Raw genomic sequence first — 27423 nt, 5'->3', positions numbered from 1 at the left:
CCCGGCCGGGCACAACTCAACTCCTGACCTGCTGACAACCTGTTTTGTGTACAGTAGAATAGATGACCCAATGGTTTAGGCTTATGAGCCATTTCCTTTTGAGGATGGCATTTATTATGCTGCTCTGGGTTGAGAGAGATGCAGAGGTAATCAAATTTGAGTGTACTTTTAATCAGAACAGAGGTACATTGGATCGAACAGCCATGAAGGATAATTATTAGACAGTGAAATACTAATGGGTAATGCCCATTCAGTAGTATTAAGGGAAACTTGTTCCTTGCTGAAAAGACCTTTGATAAAACAGAAATCATGACCGAGGCTATGACTTTGATTGTAGGCCTACTGTAGTTATGCTACACCAAGCTGAGCATCACAGTGTTAGGGGAATGAGTCAAAGAAAATGTAACTTTTGAATCAGAGAAGCCAGTGAAAGCAGTGATTTGCCATTGGCTGATTTGCTGTTGCTATCCAGCTTTTCTAATGCCTTCTCAGCCTTTTGCTGAGGTCACACTTTTTGTATTTCTTCAGCATCAACAGGAATCTGGCTACAGGCTTCCCTTATTTTGGTTTAGCTGGTTGAGTGCCCCATGTACTGAGTAGAGGGGGTATGAAATGTTTTTGTATGTTTGGGTTTTCTAGTAGTGTTGCAATATGAGACATGGCTATACAGCAACCCCATGCCCACTAATTGTTTAGCCTTTGTCTGTAGTGTACTTAATAGTGTATTCAAATATGCAATAATTTCAAAGATTTGACTGAGTTACAGTTCATATAAGGAAATATATCCATTAGACCCTAATTTCTGGATTTCACATTATTTGAGAATATAGATATGCATCTGTTGGTCACAGATACCTGAAAGGTAGGGGCGTGAATTAGAAAACCAGTCCGTATCTGGTGTGGCCACAATTTTCCTTATGAAGCGCAACACATCTGTGGGTGAATATGTCTGGTGAGTATGCAGGCCATGGAAGAACTGGGACATTTTCAGCTTCCAGGAATTATGTATAGATCCTTGTGACATGAGGCCATGCATCATGCTGAAACATGAGGTGATGGTGGCGGATGAATGGCACAACAGTGGGCCTCAGGATCTCGTCACGGTATCTGTGCCTTCAAATTGCCATCAATAAAATGCAATTGTGTTCATTAACCGTAGCTTATGTCTGCCCATACCATAACCCCACCGCCACAATGGGGCACTGTTTACAACATTGATATCAGCAAACCGCTCGGCCATGACGCCATACTGCCATCTGCCTGAAACAGTTGAAAACGGGATTAATCTATGAGGAGCACACTTCTCCAGCATGCCAGTGGCCATCGACAGTGAGCATTTGCCTACTGAAGTCTGTTACAATGCCAAGCTCCGGTCAGGTCAAGACCCTGGTGAGGACGACGAGCACGCAGACAAGCTTCCCTGAGATGGTTTCGGACACTGCAGAAATTATTTTGTTGTGCAAACCCACAGTTTCATCAGCTGCCTGGGTGGCTGGTCTCATGATCCCGCAGGTGAAGAAGCCAGATGTGTAGGTCCTGGGCTTGCATGGTTACATGTGGTCTGCGGTTGTGAGGCCATTTCGACGTACTGCCAAATTTTCTCACGCTTATGGTGGAGAAATGAACATTCAATTCTTTGGCAACCGCTCTGGTGGACTATTCTGCAGTCAGCATTCCAATTGCACTGTCCCTCGACTTGAGACATCTGAGGCATTTTGTTGTGACAAAACTGTACATTTTATTGTCACCAGCACAAGGTGCACCTCTGTAATGATCATGCTGTTTAATCGGCTTCTTGATATGCTACACCTGTCAGGTGGATGGATTATCTTGGCAAAGGAGAAATGCTCACTTACAGGGATGTTAACACATTTTAGAGAAATAAGCTTTCTGTGCATATGGAATATTTATTGGATGTTTTTATTTCAGCTCATGAAACATGGGATCAATACTTTTACATGTTGCGTTTTTATATTTTTGTTTAGTCTATTTAGATGCCAATCAAATGCATCTAGTAAGTTAGGACAAGTTGTGTTAATTCTATTAAAACAACATTTTGGAGAAAAATTAGAATAGTGTTAATTGGGAAAAATCTTAATTGAACGTTTAGTCCTAATTCAATTTATGCATTTCGGCTCATATACTAATCGTATATTGACTTAATAGAAAATGGAATTGACCCCTAAATCGATTGCCCCCACTCCTCCCTTCTCTCCAGATGAGGCGACCCGGTCTCTGAGTGGTCTGATCCTGAAGAACAATGTGAAGGCCCACTACCAGAACTTCCCCAATGGAGTGTCTGACTTCATCAAGAGCGAGTGTCTGCAGAACATCGGAGACTCCTCGCCCCTCATACGGGCCACTGTGGGTAAGTGTCATAGCCTGCATTTGTAAAAGAGAATGTTGTCCTCATTGAATTCTAGTGCTCTCCTCTAAGTGGTCACGTCCATGCTGGACAATTTGATCACTATAATCAAATACACTGTAAGCAGTGTAATAAAGGTTGATTAAGACAGAGCAGGGATCATCAATTAGATTCAGTCGAGGGCTGATTATTATAATTGTTTTCTTGAGTACATGGTCGGTGGGGAGGAACATAATTACAAATAATTTGTATACTGCAAATTGAAAGCAAGATGCTCAAACGGATATATTTGACTAAATCATAACTAAGTCAAACCTTGCTTAAATTTGTATAAGGTCACGTGTCTTTCTGTTATGCGTGGGAATACTTGAACAGATTTCCAAAATTAAAATCACTTGGAACTGATTTCCTGGCGTTTTTACAGTCTCATGTCCAACAATAAATAAAACAAAAATGATATACAGTTGAAGTCAGAAGTTTACATACACCTTAGCCAAATACATGTAAACTCATTTAATCCTAGTAAATATTCCCTGATTTAGGTCAGTTAGGATCACCAATTTATTTTAAGAATGTGAAATGTCAGAATAATAGTAGAGTGATTTATTTCAGCTTTTACTTCTTTCATCACATTCCCAGTGGGTCAGAAGTTTACATGCACTCAATTAGTATTTGGTAGCATTGCCTTTAAACTTGGGTCAAACGTTTTGGGTAGCCTTCCACAAGCTTCCCACAATAAGTTGGGTGAGTGTTCGCCCATTCCTCCTTACAGAGCTGGTGTAACTGAGTAGGTTTGTAGGCCTCCTTGCTCACACACGCTTTTTCATTTCTGCCCACAAATGTTCTATAGGCTTTAGGTCAGGGCTTTGTGATGGCCACTCCAATACCTTGACTTTGTTGCCCTTAAGCCATTTTTCCACAACTTGGAAGTATGCTTGTGGTCATTGTCCATTTGGAAGACCCATTTGCGACCAAGCTTTAACTTCCTGCCTGACTGATGTCTTGAGATGTTGCCTCAATATATCCACAGAATTTTCCATCCTCATCTATTTTGTGAAGTGCAGCAGTCCCTCCTGCAGCAAAGCACCCCCACAACATGATCCTGCCACCCCCGTGCTTCACGATTGGGATGGTGTTCTTCGGCTTGCAAGCCTCCCCCTTTGTCCTCCTAACATAACGATGGTAATTATGGCCAAACGGTTCGATTTTTGTTTCATCAGACCAGAGGACATTTCTCCAAAAAGTACAGTCTTTGTCCCCATGTGCAGTTGCAAACTGTAGTCTGGCTTTTTTATGGTGGTTTTGGAGCAGTGGCTTCTTCCTTGCTGAGCGGCCTTTCAAGTTATGTTGATATAGGACTCGTTTTACTGTTGGATACTTTTGTACCTGTTTCCTCCAGCATCTTCAAGGTCCTTTGCTGCTGTTCTGGGATTGATTTGCACTTTTCACACCAAAGTACGTTCATCTCTAGGAGACAGAACGCGTCTTCTTCCTGAGCGGTATGAGGGCAGCGTGGTCCCCTGTTTATACTTGCATACTATTGTTTGTACAGATGAACCTTCAGGTGTTTGGAAATTGGTCCAAAGGATCAACCAGACTTGTGGAGGTCTACAATTGTTTTTCTGGGGTCTTGTCTGATTTCTTTTTATTTTCCCATGATGTCAAGCAAAGAGGCACTGAGTTTGAAGCTAGGCCTTGAAGTACATCCACAGGTACACCTCCAATTGACTCAAATATGACAATTAGCCTATCAGAAGCTTCTAAAGCCATGACACCATTTTCTGGAATTTTCCAAGCTGTTTAAAGACAGTCATCTTAGATTATGTAAACTTCTGACCCATTGGAATTGTGATACAGTGGAATAATCTGTCTGTAAACAATTGTTGGAAAAATTACTTGCGTCATGCACAAAGTAGATGTCTTAACTAGAGGTCGACCGATTAATCGGAATGGCCGATTTAATTAGGGCCGATTTCAAGTTTTCATAACAATCGGAAATCGGTATTTTTGGATACCGATTTGACCAATAAAAAAAAAATATAATAATAATAATAATAAAATAAAAAAAATATATACTTTATTTTTTACACCTTTTATTTAATCTTTATTTAACTAGGCAAGTCAGTTAAAATCTTAAGTCTACCCCTTCCTTTTTCGAACATTCTGTTAAAAATCGCGCAACTTTTCAGCGTCCTGCTACTCATGCCAGGAATATAGTATATGCATATGATTAGTATGTGTGGATAGAAAACACTCTAAAACTGGTTAAATCACGGCTGTGACTATAACAGATCGTGTGTTTCATTGAAAAACGCAAGAAAAACTGCTCTCTGAAAGCTAAAAATAATTTCCATAAACAAAATTTAATATCGACCTGCATGCAATTCATACAAATTCCACACGATGTCGCCATTGTCGTCATTTTCAATTGAATTTTTTGTTGGAAAATCCAACTATCTGGATTCCGTTTCTTCCGGTCTCCACCAGGATCTTTTCAATGTGGACATTGGCAGCCATTGATTTGCAGACGAGGAGCTATTGAATATACATCGCCCTGTAATCATTTTGATAGATTATAAACGTTTACTAATACCTAAAGTTGGATTACAAAAGGATTTCGAAGTGTTTTGTGAAAGTTTATCGTCGACTTTTTTAATTTTAAAAAATGACGCAGCGTTTAAAAACGATGTTTTTTTCTGAATGACACAGCTTCCATAGAAAGCTATTTTGGGTATATATGGACCGATTTAAACGAAAAAAAGACCCAATAGTGATGTTTATGGGGCATATAGGAGTGCCAAGAAAGAAGCTCGTCAAAGGTAATGAATGTTTTATATTTTATTTCTGCGTTTTGTGCAGCGCCGGATAAGCAAAGTCTTTGTTTACGTCGCATTCAGGCATTTTGAGGTGTTGCATGCTATCAGATAATAGCTTCTCATGCTTTCGCCGAAAAGCATTTTAAAAATCTGACTTGTTGGCTAGGTTCACAACGAGTGTAGCTTTTAATTCAATACCCTGCTTGTGAATTTTGATCAAGGTTTGAGTTTTAACGAGTACATTTAGCATTTAGCGTAGCGCATTTGCATTTCCAGGTGCCTAGTTGAGACATATGCGTCTCAAGTAGAATCAAGAAGTTAAGAACACATTCTTATTTTCAATGACGGCCTAGGAACGATGGGTCAACTGCCTCGTTCAGGGGCAGAACAACAGATTTTTACCTTGAATCCCCTGAGCTGACAATCTTGCAACCTTATAGTTAACTAGTCCAACGCTCTAACCACCTGATTACATTGCACTCCATGTTACGCGAATGCAGTAAGCCAAGGTAAGTTGCTAGCTAGCATTAAACTTATCTTATAAAAAAACAATCAATCAATCATGATCACTAGTTAACTACACATGGTTGATGATATTACTAGTTTATCTAGCGTGTCCTACATTGAATATAATCGATGCGGTGCGTATCGTTGCTCCAATGTGTACCTAACCATAAACATCAATGCCTTTCTTAAAATCAATACACAGAAGCATATATTTTTAAACCTTCATATTTAGCTAAAAGAAATCCAGGTTAGCAGGCAATATTAATTAAATTGTGTCACTTCTCTTGTGTTCATTGCACGCAGAGACAGTGTATATGCAACAGTTTGGGCTGCCTAATTTGCCAGAATTTTACGTAATTATGACATAACATTGAAGTTTGTGCAATGTAACAGGAATATTTAGACTTATGGATGCCACCCGTTAGATAAAATACGGAACGGTTCCGTATTTTACTGAAAGAATAAACGTCTTGTTTTCGAGATTATGGTTTCCGGATTCGACCATATTAATGACCTAAGGCTCGTATTTCTGTGTGTTATTATGTTATAATTAAGTCTGATTTGATAGAGCAGTCTGACGGAGCGATGGTAGTCAGCAGCAGGCTCGTAAGCATTCATTCAAACAGCACTTTAGAGCGTTTGCCAGCAGCTGTTTATGACTTCAAGCCTATCAACTGCCGAGATTAGGCTGGTGTAACCGATGTGAAATGGCTAGCTAGTTAGCGGGTTGCGCGCTAATAGCGTTTCAAACGTCACTCGCTCTGAGACTTGGTGTAGTTATTCCCCTTGCTCTGCATGGGTAATGCTGCTTCGAGGGTGGCTGTTGTCATTGTGTTCCTGGTTCGAGCCCAGGTAGAGGAGAGGGACGGAAGCCATACTGTTACACTGGCAATACTGAAGTGCCTATAAGAACATCCAATAGTCAAAGGTATATGAAATACAAATGGTATAGAGAGAAATAGTCCTATGATTCCTATAATAACTACAATCTAAAACTCTTACCTGGGAATATTAAAGACTCATGTTAAAAGGAACCACCAGCTTTCATATGTTCTCATGTTCTGAGCAAGGAACTTAAACGTTAGCTTTCTTACATGGCACATATTGCACTTTTACGTTCTTCTCCAACACTTTGTTTTTGCATTATTTAAACCAAATTGAACATGTTGCATTATTTATTTGAGGCTAAATTTATTTAATTGATGTATTATTTTAAGTTAAAAATAAGTATTCATTCAGTATTGTTGTTATTGTCATTATTACAAATACACTTACAAAAATTGGCCGACTAATCGGTATCTTCTTTTTTTGGTCCTCCAATAACCAGTATCGGCGTTAAAAATCATAATCAGCCTCTAGTCCTAACCAACTTACCAAAACTATAGTTTGTTAACAAGAAAGTTGTGGAGTGGTTTGAAAACTAGTTTTAATGACTCCAACCTAAGTGTATGTAAACTTCTGACTTCAACTGTATGCTGAGCACTTGTTGGCTGTCTTTCTTTCACTCTGTGGTCCAACTCATCCCAAACCATTTCAATTGGGTCAGGTGATTGTGGAGGCCAGGTCAACTGATACAGCACACCATCACTCTCCTTGGTCAAATAGCCCTTATACAGCCTGGAGGTGTGTTGGGTCATTGTCCTGTTGAAAAACAAATGGTAGTCCCACTAAGCGCAAACCAGATGGGATGGCGTATCGCTGCAGAATGCTGTAGTAGCCATGCTGGTTAAGTGTGCCTTGAATTCTAAATATATCACGGACAGTGTCACCAGCAGAGTACCATCACACCACCACCTCCATGCGTCATGGTGAGAACCACACATACAGAGATCATCCGTTCATCTACTCTGCGTCTCACAAAGACACAGCGATTGTAACCAAAAATCTCAATTTTCGACTCTTCAGACCAAAGGACATATTTCCATCAGTCTAATGTCCATTGCTCATGTTTTTTGGCCCAAGCAAGTTTATTCTTCTTATTGGTGTACTTTAATAGTGCTTTCTAAGCAGCAATTTGTCCATGAAGGCCTGATTCATGCAGTCTCCTCTGAACAGTTGATTTTGATGTGTCTGTTACTTGAACTCTGTGAAGCATCTATTTGGGCTGCAATTTCTGAGGCTGGTAAATCTGATGAACTTGTCCTCTGCAGCAGTGGTAACTCTGGGTCTTCCTTTCCTGTGGCGATACTCATGAGAGCCAGTTTCATCATAGTGCTTGATGGTTTTCCTGTATTGACTGACCTTGTCATGTCTTAAAGTAATGGACTGTCGTTTCTCTTTGCTTTTGTGAGCAGCTCTTGCCATAATATGGACTGGTCTTTTACCAAATAGGTCTATCTTCTGTATACCACTTCTACCTTGTCACAACAACTGATTGGCTCAAACGCATTAAGACACAAAGAAATTCCACATATTAACTTAACAAGGGACACCAGTTAATTGAAATGCATTGCAGGTGACTACGTCATGAAGCTGGTTGAGAGAATGCCAAGAGTGCAAAGCTGCCATCAAGGCAAAAGGTGGCTACTTTGAAAATTCTAAAATGTATTTTGATTGTTTAAACACTTTTTGGTTTCTACATCATTCCATGTGTTATTTCATAGTTTTGATGTCTTCACTATTATTCTATTATTCGATGTAGAAAATAGTACAATTTTAAAGAAACCTTGAGAGTCGGTATGTCCAAACTTTTCACTGGTACTGTGTGTGTTTTATTTATTTATAAACACACACACTGAGTGTACCAAATATTAGGAATACCTTCCTAAAATTGAGTTTCACCCCCCACCCCTTTTACCCTCAGAACAGCCTCAATTCGTTGGGTTATGGACTCTACATGTTTTCAAAGCATTCCACAGGGATGCTGGCCGGTGTTGACTACAATGCTTCCCACAGTTGTCAAGTTTGCTGGATGACCTTTGGCTGGCGCAAAATTCTTGATACACACGAAACTGTTGAGCGTGACAACCCCAGTAGCTTTGCGGTTCTTGACACAAACCGGTGCACATTGCACCTACTACCATACCCTGTTCAAAGGCACTTAAATATTCTCTTGCCCATTCAACCTTTTGAATGGCACACATACACAATTCATGTCCCTTAATCAACGCTGATTTGAAATGGATTTAACAAGTGACCTCAAGGTATCATAGCTTTCATCTGTATTCACCTGGCCAGTCGGTCATGGAAAGAGCAGGTGTTCTTAATGTTTTGCACACTCTGTGACTGTCAATACCATTGTACCCATAGTGCAGAAAAATGACTTAAGGATGGACAGCTCCAGATCTGAATGGCAGTGGTGTCTAAGCTTTTGTTCCAGCCCAGCTCATACCTGATTACAAAACCCTTCACACACTCCTTCTCTTCAATGACTCAAACAGATCAAAGCAGGAGAATGGTGTTCCAGGCAATGTTCCCTCTAATATTTATAGGCATTGAGCAATTTTTTTTGGTCTGCTGATCTCTAACTTGAACCTTGTGAAATTTCTGTGTAACTTCCGGCGTGCGTTTACTGTGAACCCTCAAGGCTGTACCCGCTTTAATATACTGTTTTAACAGTGGCCAAATAGGCTACTGTGGGTATTTGATCATAATGTAGGCCTACCAGAGTGCCCTACCATCAAAAACAATGGAGAAAATGCATACCGTAACAGCTATTTCCATGTTAAAATGTTATAATTCAGTGTACAGTAGCAGCCAATGTAGGCCTACATTCCATGAGACTTTAAAAAAAAAACACAAAAAAACAACATGCAGGGCTTGACATGAACTTGTTTAGCAACTTGTCCTTCAGACAAGGAGGCGACTGAACATTTTGTTGTGATGCTTTACAAAATAAAATGGATTATTATTCCAATACCATTTATTACAGAGAATCAGACAGATTGTGCTACCCGTTGCCTATTGGCTACTTGGCTTATTCAAGCCTTTTTAAGACATAAGCGCATAATAATTGCGACCGCTCATGCTGTAAAACAGTCCAGTTCAAAGTAAATGGCACAAATCCATATATGGCAATGTTCTAATTGCATATAGGTCTACTGCAGCTCTGATTGGTTATGGCGCACCAGTCTCTGTAGAGTACAGGCCTGAGTCGTCGTGCCTGTCAATGCAATAGAATCCTAGTCCGATTGCGCTTTGCCTATTAAAAAAAAAAAAAAATCTCTTGCATAGTTCGTTTTTGTTTCGGTATGTTGCATTGATAGTGGCTAATATTGTGCTGAGTCCATCAGAATTCCAACAGTAAAGGGAAACGTTGACTTGTGTTAACTTGCTAGAGTTTTCCCCGTTAGTTCAGTCTTGTGATTTTCTCAAAGGTGGATTTTGTTATTCTGATAATTATTTAAAAATAAATGCTCATCAGTCCCTGGCCAGCTGTGCGCCCACTCGCAGTTTAGAGGGAACATTGGAATCGCTTACCTAGGTTTTAAAGGTGATAAGACTCAGACACACCCATTGGTGTGAATTAACCTGAATCTTTGAGCCATTGAGGGGGATTTGATTATCTGGCCTGGGTTACCTCGGTGGGAGAAGTTTGCAACGGGTGAAAAGTGATTGCATTCTTTTTGGAACCGGGCTGCCTTGCGGGCGTGAGCCAGGTGCCCCGTTCAAAGCCAGTGGTGGATAAAGTAGCCAACTGTCATACTTGAGTACAAGTAAAGATGCCTTAATAGAAAACGACACAAGTAAAAGTCACCCAGTAATATACTACTTTGAGTAAAAATCTAAAAGTGTTTGGTTTTGAATATACCAAAAGTAAAAGTGTAAATAATTTCAAATTCCTTTATATTCCTTTATTTATATTTATTTTTACGGAAAGCCAGGGGCACACTCCAACATTGACGACATTTACAAACGAAGCATGTGAGTTCAGAGGCAGTAGGGATGACCAGGGATCAGAGGCAGTAGGGATGACTGGGGATGTTCTGTTGATAAGTGCGTGAATTGGACAATTTTATCGTCCTGTTACATTTTGAATGCTTAGCAAGTACTTTTGGGTGTCAAAGAAAATGTATGGAGTACATTTATATCCTTTAGGAATGTAGTAAAGTTAAAGTTATCAAAAATACCCCCAAAAAACAACTTTAGTAGTACATTTTGAAGTATTTTTACTTAAGTACTTTACACCACAAAGCCCACTGCAGCAAAATCGGCTCAAAACAAAAGTGACGTAGCATAGGCTAGATTATGCATGTGAAGTAATGAGTAGGATTCTCTGTTTCCAATGCAGAAGTGATAGCTTAAAAAATGCTTTATTTGCCTTCCCAATTTTAAAACTACTTTGAAAATTCTAACATATTTTATGGAAAATATGTTTAATGTTTCTGGACGATGTACCATGCTGCCTTATAGCCGACATGACCAAGCGCCACAGATCATTGTTTGATTTGAGAAAGGCACCCATCCCTCACTGTTTTGTACCATAGACTGGTACACCGCGGCTCAGGGTAATATAACTCCGTTCGTCTCACTGGTGTCTGGCTGCATGGATATTTCTGAAGGTTTGATTAGCCAGCTGGCTTGTTGAGATAGCCCAATGGTGTTTGTATGGTGCCTCCTTATCAGAGTCAGCAGGCAAGCAACAGACTGTGCCAGGGCTCTGTTGACATGGTTACCTAACATCTGACAGGAATGAACAAATGGGAGTGTAAATCACCTATTATAAACTGACTAAAAGTGCAGGATATTGGCTCTGCCAATCCTGATGGTGATCATGATGATTAAGCAAGGAGGTGATTGTTATAAGGGAGGGTTGTGGAGTTGCTTCGAGGAGACCTGTCTCATCTCTGTCTCTTTCTCTTTGTGTCTCTCTCTTTTTGTGTCTTTGTCTCTTTGTGTGTGTCTTTGTCTGTCTCTCCTGTCTTTCTCTCTCGATCCAGGTATCCTCATCACTACCATCGCCTCCAAAGGGGAGCTGCAGAACTGGCCTGAGCTGCTGCCCAAACTCTGCCTTCTGCTGGACTCTGAGGACTACAACACCTGTGAGGTGAGGGATGAGACTAGACTAGGACAGGGTCTGGGCTGCCAGGTCTGTGAGCTGAGCTACATGTTTATCACTTCTGTGAGGTGACGACCTAGGTTAACACATGACTGGGCTGCCGAGGTTTTCTGAACTGTCATATGCTAAATATTGTGAGGAGAAGACTAGATAAGGATACACCTGGACTACACTGCTATGTCTGGAAGCTCAGGTTTACAAATGTACTACTAATACTGTCTCATGACGGCTACTGGGGTGAGTTTGGTTTAGGATAGAGGTTGGTTTGATAGTCGTTGTCTCGTCGCTGTAATCTGTGGATTTATCAGAGATTATCTGTGTTTGAATGAGTGACCTTGACGTTTTGAATGAGTGACCTTGACGTTTTGAATGAGTGACCTTGACGTTTTGAATGAGTGACCTGGTTTTCTTGTCCTTTTTCACATTCAATACCAGACACAAGCAAAAAATATGTAGGTGTCTGTTTGTTAGTGTTCCTGTGCACTTCTCTGGGGAGGGGTGGTCAAATAAAGCAGCATCTGGATGGAGTCCTGCTGACTGACTCAGTTGAAGGGAAATACTCACAGCTGGATAGGAACTAACCCAAAACTGCAGCTTATTCAACATGAAATCACTTATATCATCCCTCTTTCTTTCTCTCTCTCTGCCTATCTTTTATACCAGTGAATATAATCTGACCTCATTTCTTGACTGGCTCTCGCCATGACCAAGAATACCATTTTTGGTTATGAGTTAAGAGCAAGCCAACAACATCAAAGTGGTGGTGCTAGGTTAAGCTTTTTTTGGGGGGGGAATATTTTTATCACTTAATCACATTTGGTGTCAATGTTGGGTGGCTGCCCTAGTATTAGTGTTACTAACACAACTATTAGAATGACTTATTATTGCAAGAAGTGTTAGTAAGGTTAAAGGGATGGATACAACTTTTAACTTCCAGTCATTGTGCTAAAGCTAGTTAGCATTCGCTCCTGAAACTAACACTAACTTCCTTCATAATAAAAAATAAAATAAAAAACTATCAATTTTTATGTCAGAATCTCAAGGGAATCTCACAGTATCCCTCATAGTTGACACTGCAGATCTGTGGATAGTCAGCCGATCAGTCAGATTTGTGATCTTCATTCATTTAATGTGTCATCATGCCATGTTTGGGGGACATTTAAGACTAAAGCCCTATACTATGTATGTGATTTGAGAAGGTAGCGAGGTAATGTAACTTTGGTCAACTCTGAGTTCAACTCTGAATAACTGGTACCATGAAAGTGGCTCACCTATTAGCCAGGTAAATGTATATGGCAACGAATCCTCCAGAACTAACCTACTCCCGGGCAGGCTAACTCCATTTATCCTGAATGTAGTGCAGGGCTCAACAGTAACTTGTTTACTTGTCCGGGACAAGTAAAATACAATTTTAAAAAATCACAATATCAAGCAATTACTCCGATCTGAATTGGATCAGTGAGGCCAACATTGGAATAATATTCTGATCGAATGTTCATATACAGTGCATTTATTTGGACCCTTTGTTTTTTACCCCCCCACATTTTGTTACATCCAGAGAAGTTTGATCGGATTCAAGTCCGGGCTCTGGCTGGGCCACTTAAGGACAGACACTTGTCCTGAAGCCACTCCTGCGTTGTCTTGTCCTGAGTGCTCTGGAGCAGGTTTTCATCAAGGATCAAGCTGTGCTTTTATTCTCTGCTCTTCTCCCCCAATTGCTCAGTTTGGCCGGACGGCCATCTCTAGGAAGAGTCTTGGTGGCTCCAAACTTTTTCCATTTAAGGATGGAGGCCACTGTGTTCTTGGGGACCTTCAATGCTTCATACAATGATGAAACTTATTTGTCATTAATAAAAATAAAAAAATTGTTAGGTGTGCAAAATAAGGTGCTTGTGCACGGATTTTCATTTTTTAAAATATAACCTTTGTTTAAACAAATTCTTATTTTCAATGACGGCCCAGAGGGTTAAATGCCTTGTTCAGGGGCAAAACGACAGATTTTTACCTTGTCAGCTCAGGGATTTGGTCTAGCAACCTTTCGGTTAATGGCCCAACGCTCTAACCACTAGGCTACCTGCCAAAGGCTGCATTAATGAGTAATAAAGTAGTAATAAAATTAAGACTGTACTTCAAGCTTATTTCACACGATAGCCTGCTGAATTTGCAAGGTAACTTTTCTTTCCTTTTGACTTCTGCACATGAAAACGTGGCACTGACTCGCCCATGGATTGATGTTTCAGCATTATCAGTGAAGAGTTTGGCGTTTTGACTAGCCATGTGTGACCCGCATCCGCAGTTACACGCCTGCTAGACTTGGCTGCAGCCGGGCGAGAAATCTCCACCGTCGTAGTACGGATGAAGCCTGAGCTTGAATCTGAAGCTACAAAACCCTGAGAAGATCTTGCTTAAATTGTAGTATACCCCTCAGGTGTTACTCCATCTGCTGTTGGTCAGCCAGTCCCCTCTCACAGCTCTCCTCTCTGACACGCCTTTAGTTATGGGTGTGTCCAGAGTTATAGCCTTCTCTCTGCTATGCTCATTGTGTTCATAGATATTCAAGTCAGGGAGAGGGTTAGAAAAATCCACTAAATGCATTTGATGATCAAACTACGAAGGAATGAATGGAGTGTGTTTGCATGGAGGCTAGCGTATTTTAAATACCAATTTGATTGGGGCGTCATACTTTGCATCAAGCCCGGTGCTGCTGATGCAGAGTTGCATCGTGGGAAACACTCCCTTGCAACAGCCCCAAAAATAGCCTGGCTGTCCCAGGATTCTTTGCGGTGGCCCCTGGCGGCTTGCCAGCAGCAGTAAATATAAAGCCACACACTCGCGCCTCACAAATGAGCTGATTTGAGGGTGCCAAACACACACTAGTGATGGGGAGAGGGGGTAATCGACGCAGTTAAATGTCATTATATTATATGGATGCTTTGACTCGATCTATTTGTAAAAAAAAAAAAAAAAAATCAATGCATATATATATCAAAATGTTGTGTTCGCAAGCACTAGTCTGCTGTACCTGTGCCAACTCCACTATTTTTCATCATATAGCTTGTTCTCCATCCTTCAGATCACTGTGTTCTGAAGGACACACACAGAGAGACGCAGACACGACACACACACACAGGTGAGCTCACACACCTACGTGCATTCACTTACAGTAAAGCCCAGACATACCCTCTCATTTTCTTCTTACTCACTTGTGTGTAGTGTTGATTGGACACAGACAGCACATGACCTTTGTACTTCAGAATGACCTAATCTTGGCTTGATGACAGATTAGTGTCTCCACTTCCTTTTAACATCTCTTTGAACCTCTGTGTGTCTGTGTGTGTGTCAATGGCTCATTCAGATCTACACAATCTGCATGCCAATGATAATTTACCATGGATCACTCTTATAGTCTAACACTTAAATATGCCCCAGTGCTATCTTCAACGGGACACAATCTGGACTCATCAAAGGGGATCCAAGTAAAGCCGACGGGAGATCGAGTTGACCCTTACGCCTGGGCCTGGCAGACATCCCAAAGGAAAGCCTGTACAATGGTTCTCACTATTGCCACAGGGTGTTCCTCCCAACACAGAGCTGGTTTAGAAGCAGAGATTTAGCTCTGTTATTTTCTGCGGTGGAGCTGGAGTGAGCTGTGATTGTGTTTTGGTAGTACTCTTCAGGCAGACGGGCGGATACTCCTAGGGTTTGGTGTACTCGGCTAGAGGAACCTCGTCAAGTCGGTTTAGAAGTGTCGCCTTGAGATCTGCGTAGCCTAGTTCTGCTGTTTTTAATTTGCTGAAAGAGTAGTTGCATTCATCAGAGAATACAAATAGTATGCATGTAGCGTATTAGGCCTGCTGTTAATATGTCAGTGATTGATGTGAGTTATTCAGAGCATATGGATGAGCCTCAGCCGGGTCATGTTACAGACAGCCGTTGGACTTGTAAATTCTAGCTGACTGGTACATTTGTGTGTGTGTAAAAAAAGGCATTTCACTGACTGAGCTCTTTGGCAGTGGTCCTAACAGCTTTGCGTGGTACAGTGCTCTGGGTAGCATATTATGTGAGTTGACGACCTCGAAGTCTACTGGGCCTCAAAGGCAGTGCTATTGGCACTGGGTGGCGTGGCTCTGATTTTGGCTAAGAGCAGTGTGTCTTTTATGTGTTTTTATACATAAAGATGATCCTTCAGCGGCTGGCCTATTACTAGATTATCCACATCACACACTGTTTTGTTTTGAGCTGTGTGTTTTAAAATCCTTATTGCACGCAGACTATATTTGTGTTGAAATCTGCAGTGCTCTGACACAATCTTGAGTTTCTGTGCTGCAGTCTCATTGTCTGCGTTTTGCCCTCTCCTGCTCTCCCAAGTATTAGATGAATCTCAGTCCCTCTGTCTGCACTGAGGTCCCTGTGAGCTGAGTAGATTCTACCGCAGTGTGGAATGGAAATGCTAAATAGGTTTGGCAATTTTACGATTGCATCGTCTACCATCGTCAATGGTGACAACATCGTGATGTCACATGATTGTTTTAGCTTATTTGAATTTGACTGTAGTCTGGCAGTGAGCACATAGCAGGGCAACATGCCAAATTGTATTTTCCCTAAATGCCATAGCCTTCATTTTCTTTCTTTAACCTTTTATTTTATTAGGGAGTCATACTGAGACCAAGGTCTCTTTTACAGATGAGCCCTGAATTACAGAAAATGCACACATTTAAATACAAAACGAAAGCAGAAAGGAAAAACACTGTCATAAACACGTTCATTAGTAATAAGGTCCTCAATCAGCTTTCTGAATTGGCCTAGAGGCACCAAAACATCAAATTTAAGAAAATGTTGAAGATTGTTCCAAAAATAAGGTCTAAGTAAATTTAAAGCTGATTTACCGGACTCCGTAGAGACCAAAGGAATTTCCAGAGTTAGCCATCCCTGAGACTTGGTGTGGTAACTTTTTTAAAGTTTAGTAATGATGTTGGGTACAGAGGGACTTTTTGTAGACTATACAATCGTATATCAACAATGTTAGGATGGGAAAACCCTAATGCTAACTCCACACAGGTGTCTGTCTCTCTGACCGTCAGCACAGCAGTCACAATGACCGCAGACCGCTTCCGAACCGGTTCTGTCTCTCTGACCGTCAGCACAGCAGTCACAACGACCGCAGACCGCTTCCGAACCGGTTCTGTCTCTCTGACCGTCAGCACAGCAGTCACAACGACCGCAGACCGCTTCCGAACCGGTTCTGTCTCTCTGACCGTCAGCACAGCAGTCACAACGACCGCAGACCGCTTCCGAACCGGTTCTGTCTCTCTGACCGTCAGCACAGCAGTCACAACGACCGCAGACCGCTTCCGAACCGGTTCTGTCTCTCTGACCGTCAGCACAGCAGTCACAACGACCGCAGACCGCTTCCGAACCGGTTCTGTCTCTTGTCACAGCAATACCCCTCTCTCCCCGTTTCCTGTTCCCGTTCTCCTCTGTCACCCCTTTCCCTCTCTTCCCCTCTTCCCTCTGCTCCCCTCGCTCTAAAAAGGCCAGAGCAGGTATGTGTGTGGGATGTCACCTCATGCTTATAGAATATTGGCTGATTGCTTCATTTAGGTTTTGCTGGAGAGCCGTTTTTACTGTGGTGATTAACGGGCGGTTGGAAGGTGCTGGTCGACTGACCGAACAACCAAGTGCTTTCTTATTCAGACACATTGTACTGTATACTCTACCATGTTGTCTGAACATAGCTTTCTAACAGAGGATAAAGGAGTAGTAACATTTTGTTTTTTTATATAATTCCTTTCTCTCTGCCCTCAACCGGCTCCCATTTTCTTTTGCATAGTTGTAATTCTTGCACGTTTCCACAGCAAGGCTCTTAGTCTTACCAGGACTGTCCAGGTTCATTGGAATGTGCTCTTAGTCTGACTGCCCTCCCGCTTTCTCTGCTGCTTACACAAACACACACACACACACACACCTGTCCCAGTCATCAGAAGACGCAAAAATATGTTTGTGCAAAAATAAATGAATGAATGCTAGCTATGTTTTTCCTGGTTGGACCTTTTCCTGGTTGGATGTCATCTTGGTAACCTTTTTGAACTTTAGGACTAGGGATATACATTTTGTCTTAATGTTTTAAAGTGCCATTTAAAAAAACAACAACATAAATAGAAAAAGTTAAGTGACGAGTTCAGATGTGGTTCTACGTATGACCGCTAGGGGGCAATGCAGTTCAATCTACCACGGTCCTGGCTTCTATCTACCTGTCGTTGCCACAGCAACAAAATCATAAAGCCTGTGTTTTTTTATTTATTTAGTAGGCAAGTCCGTTAAGAACAAATTCTCATTTACAATGACGGCCAAACCCGGATGACACTGGGCCAATTGTGCGCCTCTTGTCCCTCTTGTTGCGAGGACTGCAGGGGGGAGCTCAGGCTTGTTCTTTTGAACTGTGCCAACCATGGTATCTTCCTCTTCAGGAGCTGCTGGCTGAGTTCATAAGAGGTAAAGAAATTGTTACATGGGACATTGTGCCCCCTCAGTCCATCTGTCACATCAAGCACAACCCTGGTTCTTCTCCAGGCCTCCACTGGTCGGCTTCCCTGTGTAGACTTGCATCTTCCAAGTGTAGCTGGATTGTGCGTCACAGGCCACCCATATCTTGATGCCATACTTTGCTGGTCATATACTGCCGGAAAGGACAGCAACCTTTTGACAAAAGAGATAGCTATCAGTAATTAGTATCAGTGTCACAGAAAACAATCACATAAATCAAGGCTATTACAGCAATACATAATAAAATGAACAGTGAAAATCACTTACATTACAGATATGACAATAAAAATGTACCTCTGAATGGAACCAGTTGCTTATCCACTGTTACTTCAGGCCCAGGGTTGTAGAGGATTGGCAGACGCTCAATCCACTTCTCCCAGACCTCTCTTATGTCGTTTGTTTGTCTCTCACACGCCTTGCAGGTGAGAGACCGTAGCATTCTTGAGAACGTGTGAAAGACTCAGTGGCACTGAAAATCGCCCTTCCACTCTCAGCATCCCAGAGACTACATGTAGCCTCGCCTTGGGACCTATACACACCCGCTAAGATTAGCAGCCCTATGTAGGCACGCAGGTCAATCTCATCCATCTTTTTCCAGTTGTCTCCAAATTTACGGAAACCCTGCAAATTTGTAATCTACAGGATGATTTTTTCGATGGCTGGTGTGATGAACCTGTAGAATGTTGAGGCGATGTCCTGGGCATGGGCAACCGCATGTCTTGTGGGCCCTGGGGTCATCCTTATGACATGTTGTGCTGCCATCCTGCCCTGGTTGTCATATGGTGACAAGGACCATATTATTTTGCTGTTCTTTGACAGAAATGTCTCTCTTTCTGCTTGGGGGATTTCTTCATCTGAAGATGATGCATTGTGCTCTGGGTTGTAATTCTTCCCCATCTTCTTCAGATACCTCCTCTTCTAAATCATTGTTTCCTTATTCCTCCTGGACATCTTAATAAATCAGGTCTACGACCTGTTGGGCACTGAAACGTGCACTCATGGCTTCAGCAAAGAGAGAACTGGGGGGACTGTCATCTGCAGCACCTTTATAGCCTCTGACTGCATTCCCCATTAGTAAACATCGCTTTCAAGAAATGTTTATTTTGCCTGAAACTGTTTATTTTGTCATTGTTTTTATTTTTTTCTGTGAACTTGAGTCGTGTGAGGTCGTTGAGGGGAAATGCTGCACATGCACAAGAGTTTTAGTTTTGTCTGAGTTCAAGCGGTAGCACACAATCTAAATTTCTCATTGTCTTTGTGGTTTTTGTGGTGTCTAAATGATTTTATAACTGCCGGGTCAAAAAGGACTCTAAGACCATATTTGTACCCTGGTCGAGAACAGCTTTCATGGAAATATGAACAAAGGCGATGTTTCACTTTTTCTAATGTTGGGGTCACACTAGGAAAAGTCCAGTCGAAAAAGGTCAGTTAGGGGGTTTTCTCTGCAGTTAACATAGTGGTGAGTCATTTTTTGTTTACCCTTAAGACAACACAAGGGTTAAAATGTGATTTTTAAACCCTAACCAAACTGCTAACCTTATGCCTAACCTTAAATTAATAAATGTTTACGATATAGCCCATCCCAAAATGTTTTGACTGTGGTAACTAGTGGAAACCCTACAAGACGGCACACACCTTACTGCTGTCCCACACCTACTCAGCGCGGTGGTATTAAAACCTGTTGAGACTCTAGGGGCAGTATTTTCATTTTTGGGAAAAAAACATTCCCGTTTTAAATAGGATATTTTGTCAGGACAAGATGCTAGAATATGCATATAATTGACAGCTTTGGATAGAAAACACTCTAACGTTTCCAAAACTGTAAAGATATTGTCTGTGTATAACAGAACTGATGTTGCAGGCGAAAGCCTGAGAGAAATATAATCCGGAAGTGCCCCAAGTTTTTGAAAGCGCTGCTTGCCAATAAGTCCCCATTGACCTGTGAATGTGCTATGAACCAGCTTACGCTTTCTACGTATTCCCCAAGGTGTCTACAGCATTGTGACTTAGTTTTACGCATTTATGTTGAAGAATCCCCGTAGGGGGGCGACATTGCGCAAGTGGTCACATGATGCTCCCGGAGAGAAAATCTCACGCAAAGTACAGAGGTAGCCATTATTCCAATCGCTTCTACTGAGAAACCAATTGTCCCGGTGGATATATTATCGAATAGATATTTGAAAAACACCGTGAGGATTGATTCTAAACAACGTTTGCCATGTTTCTGTCGATTTATTATGGAGCTAATTTGGAATATTTTTCGGCCTTGTCGTGACCGCAATTTCCGGTCGATTTCTCAGCCAAACGTGAAGAACAAACGGAGCTATTTCGCCTACAAAAATAATATTTTGGGAAAAAATGTACTTTGGCTATCTACCTGGGAGTCTCGTGAGTGAAAACATCTGAAGTTCATCAAAGGTAAACAATTTAATTTGATTGCTTTTATGATTTTCGTGACAAAGTTGCCTGCTGCTAGCAAGGCATAATGCTATGCTAGGCTATCGTTAAACTTACACAAATGCTTGTCTAGCTTTGGCTGTAAAGCACATTTTGAAAATCTGAGATGACAGGGTGATTAACAAAAGGCTAAGCTGTGTTCCAATATATTTCACTTGTGATTTTCATGAATAGGAATATTTTCTAGGAAGATTTATGTCCGTTGCGTTATGCTAATTTGTGTCAGATGATGACAACGGTCCTGTTCACGGGATGGGGTGTCACTAGAGGTTAACTTCTTGGTGCACTCATCCCTTTAGTGGGATCATTTTCGTCAACATCCACTGAATTGCAGAGCGTCAAATTAAATGACAAAAAAATATTACATTTTCATGAAATTACAAGTGCAATATAGCAAAACACAGCTTAGCTTGTTACAGCTTAGCTTAGCATGTCAGATTTCTGTTAGGACATCTCTCTCAGCAGACAAATCATTACAAACAGCCAGCAGCAAAGTAGATTGGTCACAAAAGTCAGAAAAGCAATAAAATGAATCGCTTACCTTTGATGATCTTCGGATGTTTCCACTCACGAGACTCCCAGTTACACAATAAATGTTCCTTTTGTTCCATAAAGATTATTTTTATATCCAAAATACCTCCATTTGGTTGGTGCGTTATGTTCAGAAATCCACAGGCTCGAGCGGTCACGACGGGGCAGGCGAAAAATTCAAATAGTATCCGTAAAGTTCGTAGAAACATGTCAAACGTTTTTATAATCAAATTAGGTTGTTTTTACAAAACATAATTGATGATATTTCAACCGGACTATAGCTTCTTCAATAGGAGAGAGAGAGAACATGTCTGCTCCACTCTGTTTGCGCATGCAAAACGCTGCTGGCACCCAGCCATCCAATGACGCGATGTGATCTTTCGCGCTCGTTTTTCAGAATTAAAGCCTGAAACTATGTCTAAAGACTGTTCAAACCATGTGGAAGCCATAAGAAAAGTAATCTGGTTGATATCCCTATAAATGGAGGGAAGGCATGCAATGGAACAGAGAGCTTTCAGGAAAAACAGCACTTCCTGGTTGGATTTTCCTCAGGTTTTCGCCTGCAATATCAGTTCTGTTATACTCACAATATTTTGACAGTTTTGGAAACTTTAGAGTGTTTTCAAACCTAATCTGACAATTGTATGCATATTCTGGGCCTGAGAAATAGGCCATTTCATTTGGGTACGTTTTCATCCAAACATCAAAATACTCCCCCCTACACTCTAAGGTTAATGCCGTTGTAGGTTCTCTGTTGTGTGCCTCTACTCCATGTTCTGTTGCCAGTACCTACTTCATGTTCCACTTCTCATCAATGTGATTGCTCGTTGCAGTGATGTATGACAGCATATTCATAGACATCTAACATTTAAAAAAAAAAAACATTTTATTTAACTAGGCAAGTCGGTTAACAATAAATTCTTATTTACAATGACGGCCTACCCCGGCCAAACCCTAACCCGGACGATGCTGGGCCAATTGTGCGCCGCGCTATGGGACTGCCATTTTTCTTACAGATAATGACGATGACGTGCGGCGCGCTTTTTATCCGTGGCAAATCAATTAAAAGATGCATATCTTCTACTAATGTTACAGCATTTATTATTTTTCCCTTGATGATGGTCGGGGCCTGTTAGTAGTAGTTTTGTGATAACTGCACTGTGATTTTATGTTAACGATCCCGTTTAAACATTCACACCCCTAGTTAGGGCAGCATATTGTATCAGTATGAAGAAACTGCTTCTTCAATAGAAATCTCTGATTACATTTGTAGACGATGTCATGGCGACGTTGGCTAGGGGAAACGCCTTCACACTGCTTGCTTAGCGAGTACCACTTCCTCTCATTTCGGCCCATACCTGGCGCAAACTCGGGTCCTCCGTTTCACAAACACACGTGGCCACCCTCCTCAAGCGTCTTTGCCGATCGTGCCACCTCAAAAGCTCGATAATGAGGCGACGCAAGCAGGACATTTTAAGGCTGAGGAGTACATGTCACAAATCCCCATGTGCTACACTTGCTAAGCTCATGTTCAGAAGCACGTCATTAGGTCTAAAGGTTTAGAAACTGGCCAAACTTATTTTTAGCAATCCCATGAGCGTTTGCAAGTTCAGACAGATCAGCAGTATCTGATTTGAAAGTGCTGTCCCGTGTATCTACAGTAAATATAATGTCCGTTCTAGAATGTCCTTCTAGCCAATCAGAAATGAATTTGAACAATTAAACAATAAGGCCTGAGGAGGTGTGGTATATGGCAAATATACCACAGCTAAGGGCTGTTCTTATGGACAACGCAACGTGGAGTGCCTGGATACAGCCCTTAACCTTTGCCTACACAGTCTCCATCCTAATAGGCTGCATCCACTTCCTTGTAAGCTATATCATTGCTGACCTTGGTTTAACCTGCTGTCTCTCATACAGACAGAAACCTTATTTTCTTTAACCACATCGTCTCAGTCTCAGTCTCTAAGCTGACTGGTTGGAAGGAAAGAGCGCCCGCCCTGGAAATGGTTACCTAGGAAACGGCCCTCAGACAGCACCGCTGCCACGGCCGCCGTGGTCTTTGTTGCATTCCTCTCCGTGTGTGTAATGTATGACTGACGGCATATTGAATTTGTCTGCCACTGCCGTCAATCCCAGAATATATATTTCCCTGGGCTGCATTATCATTATTTACAGACAGAACTGCAAATCATCAGATGCATTCAAACATGATGCAGGCTTACATCGTCAATGTCCTCGTTAGATTTAGACAATGGAGCTTTTCAAGGGGCTTGTGCTTATTTGTGTGTACATTGCCTTCAGAAAGTATTCATAACCCTTGACTTATTCCATGTTTTGTTGTTCTAGCCTGAATTCAAAATGTATTTAAAAAATAAATGTAAAAAATCTCACCCATCGACACACATTGCCCTACAATGACCGTGAAAGCATATTTTTAGAAATGTATTAAAAATAAAATCCAGAAATATCTAATTTACATAAGTATTCACACCCCTAAATCAATACTTTGTAGAAGCACCTTTGGCAGAGATTACAGCTGTGAGTCTTTCAGGATAAGTCTCGAAGAGCTTTGCACACCAGGATTGTGCAATATGTGCATATAATTTTTTTGAATCGTCAAACTCTGTAAAATTGGTTGTTGATCATTGCTAGACAACCATTTTCAGGTCTTGCCATGGATTTTCAAGTAGATTTAAGTCAAAACTGTAACACGTCCACTCAGGAACATTCACGGTTTTCTTGGTAAGCAACTCCAGTGTAGATTTGGCCTCAGTGTTTTAAGTTATGCTGAAAGGTGAAGTCATATCCCAGTGTCTGGTGGAAAGCAGACACAGGTTTTCCTCTAGGGTTTTGTCTGTGCTTAGCTCCATTCTGTTTGTTTTTTTTATCCTGAAAAACTCCCCAGTCCTTAACGATTACAAGTTTACCCATAGCGTGATGCAGCCAACCCTATGTTTGAAAATATCAAGAGTGGTACTCTGTGTTGTATTGGATTTGCCCCAAACATAACACTTTGTATTCAGGACAAAAAGTGAATTGCTTTGCCACATTTTTTTGCAGTATTACTTTAGTGCCCTGTTGCAAACAGGATGCATGTTTTGGAATATTTGTATTTCGTACAGGCTTCCTTTTCACTCTGTCAGTTAGGTTCGTATTGTGGAGTAACTACAATGTTGTTGATCCATCCTCCAGTTTTTTCCTATCACGGCAATTAAACTCCCTAACTGTTTTAAAGTCCCCATTGGCATCATGGTGAAGTCATTGAGTGGTTTCCTTCCTCACAGGCAACTAACTGAGTTAGGAAGGAAACCTGTATCTTTGTAGTGATTGGGTGTATTGATACACCATCCAAAGTGTAATTTAATAACTTCACCATGCTCAAAGGGATTTTCAATATCTGCTTTTTTTTATACCCATCTACCAATAGGTACCCTTCTTTGCGAGGCATTGGAAAACCTCCATGTGGTTAAATCTGTTTTGAAATTCACTGCTCGACTGAGGGACCTTCGAGATAATCGTATGTGTGGGCTACAGAGATAAGGCAGTCATTCAAAATATAATGACACTATTATTGCATGCAGCTTATAATGTGATTTAAGAAAATGTGTACTCCTGAAATTGTTTAGGCTTGCCATAACAAAGGGGTTGAATATTTACTCAAGACATTTCAGCTTTACATTTGTTTTATTCATTTGTAAACATTTTGAAAACCACAATTCCGCTTTGACATTTTGGTGTATTGTGTGTGGGCCAGTGTCAACTCTAAATGTAATCCAATTTAAATTAAGGCTGTAACACAACAAAATGTGGAAAAAGTCTAGGGGTGTGCTAGTTTTGGGGTTGGGAGAAAATAATACACCTTTTAAGTGTGGAAAATAAGACACTCCTGTAGAGTAGTCAAGCGTAGTGCATAGACACATGTGGCTCTCATTGATACACTATGTATACTGAATGTGGACACCCCTTCAAATGATTGGATTCGGCTATTTCAGACACACCCGTTGCTGACGGGTGTATAAAATTGAGCACCCAGCCATGCAATCACCATAGACAAACATTGGCAGTAGAATGGCCTTACTGAAGAGCTTGGAGACTTTCTACGTGGCACCGTCATAGGATGCCACCTATCCAACAAGTCAGTTTGTCAAATTTCTGCCCTGCTAGAGCTGCCCCGGTCAACTGTAAGTGCGAAGTGGAAACGTTTAGGAGCAACAACGGCTCAGCCGCAAAGTGGTAGGCCACACAAGCTCACAGACGGGACCGCGGAGTGCTGAAATTGTCTGTCCTCGGTTGCAACACGCACTACAGAGTTCCAAACTGCCTCTGGAAGCAATGTCAACAGAGAACTGTTCGTCGGGAGTTTCTTGCAATGGGTTTTTGCAAGAAGCGCCCGACGAACAGTTCTCTGTTGACATTGCTTCCAGAGGCAGTTTGGAACTCTGTAGTGCGTGTTGCAACCGAGGACAGACAATTTCAGCACTCCGCGGTCCCGTCTGTGGAGGACCCAACTCCATTTTAATGCCCATGATTTTGGAATGAGATGTTTGACAAGCAGGTGTCCACATACTTTTGGTTGTGTATATCTAGCTGCTCTGCCAAGTGGACACCTGCTGGACTCATGTTTAGTGTGTGTGTGTGTGCTCACTGAGTGTGTACCAAACTGTATATCACGGAAGTGCTGTTGACCTTTATGGTAAAAACGTTCTTTACTTTAGTCGTTATAGAGCGACTACAGTACACACTGACTGCCTCTCCCTTGACTAGGCCTATAGTGTAGCTGTTTTTATGTTTAACTGTCAAATTCATCATTACCTCCTGCTGTTCATTTCCTAATTGACCAGCCGGGTCTGGTTTATGTGTTTATCCTTGTGCTGACGTTAGATATAGTACTTGTCCTTTTTTATAGGTTGACTCAGGATTGATGGAGTGTGACATGTTTCCTGTCCATATGGTCTCTGCTCCATCTTCTGTCTTTGAGGCGACTGTCTGGCCCTGAAACATGTTGGTTAACCCTTCACATCCTCCATTTTCATCTCGCTATCCCTTCCTTCTCTCTCTTGCTATTTTTCAATCTCTCCCTCTATCTCTCACTCTTTTTCTCTCTCTCTCCCCCCCCCTATCTTTTAGGGGGCGTTTGGAGCTCTTCAGAAAATCTGTGAGGACTCCGCAGAGGTCTTGGACAGTGACATGTTGGACCGTCCGCTCAATGTCATGATCCCAAAGTTCCTGCAGTTCTTCAAGCACAGCAGCCCCAAGATCAGGTACTGGCTATCTCTCCCGCTCCCCCTGCTCACTGCCTTGTCTCTCCCTCAGTCCTCATTCCTTGGCCAATGAGGTTCCTTAACAGCCCTTACCTTCAGGCACTCAAATTAAACCAAATATATTTATAAAGCCTTTTTTTACAACAGCAGTTGTCACAATGTGTAGGGTGCACTAATATGAAAAGTGTAAAATAAAATGTGAAAATACTACATGTCATATCCATCTTACCTCTATATTGTTTTATGTCCTCTGGATTTTATGAAGAAAGATGACTAGTTCAACGGTGAGCCTTTCAGTTAGCCTCAGTTAGTGTACAGCATCCAGCATCCAGCATCCAGCATCCAGCCTATCTGACTATTATATTTTTTGTTGTCTTTTTTTTGGCCTCCATTGATTTAGTTGCCCTAATTTTGGCCATCATAAAAGGGTAAAACCTCCAATAACCTTTGAACGGATTATGATAAAGACATTAGGTTTGGACCATTGGTTTTCTTTAGAGGAGTATCTATCCAATTAACATATCTTACCCATTGGTCAAAAGATGCATTTTTGTTTGGACACACTACAAAGTGACTTATAATAAATAACCTGGCCTAGACCACAGACAGCAAGCTGAAGCACAGTGGTAAGCAAAAGTCCCTAGAAGGAATGACTGTACTCTAGTATGAGTGTACTGTACCTCCCTCTCTCTCACAGCCTTGCCTTTTTCCCCCCACTCCTCACTCCCGGGGGAGCCAACACCTTGCACCTCCTCTAATCGGTCCCAAAACAACCCATAGCCAAGTATTTATTAAAACATTTGAGAGAAATTCACAGGCGCTTTGACCCAAAATGTCCCCTCACAACCCTCTTTCCTCAGGCTTATAGATTCAACTTTCTCTCTGATTTGTATCCATTCTTTGGTGTTATCAAGGTCTGAGATTCCAGATAGGAGACTGGAG

At 41.5% G+C, this 27423-nt stretch overlaps 1 protein-coding gene across 3 annotated transcripts in view; it reads left to right on the top strand.

Moving 5' to 3' along the window:
- LOC139387987 (transportin-1-like) overlaps positions 1-27423 on the top strand; it is a 69636-nt gene that overhangs the window by 6117 nt on the left and 36096 nt on the right. For all 3 annotated transcript variants that reach the window (XR_011629237.1, XM_071134443.1, XM_071134442.1), the window contains exons 4-6: positions 2219-2368; positions 11568-11674; positions 26348-26481. Coding sequence is in view for 2 of the 3 variants with exons in the window: in XM_071134443.1 (XP_070990544.1) it covers positions 2219-2368; positions 11568-11674; positions 26348-26481 (391 nt within the window). In the remaining variant the exon portion in view is untranslated. The remainder of the gene's footprint in view (positions 1-2218; positions 2369-11567; positions 11675-26347; positions 26482-27423) is intronic.

Source organism: Oncorhynchus clarkii, chromosome 29, assembly GCF_045791955.1.
Source record: "Oncorhynchus clarkii lewisi isolate Uvic-CL-2024 chromosome 29, UVic_Ocla_1.0, whole genome shotgun sequence".
Lineage (NCBI taxonomy): Eukaryota > Metazoa > Chordata > Actinopteri > Salmoniformes > Salmonidae > Oncorhynchus > Oncorhynchus clarkii.
This window is presented reverse-complemented; position numbering and strand designations above follow the sequence as displayed.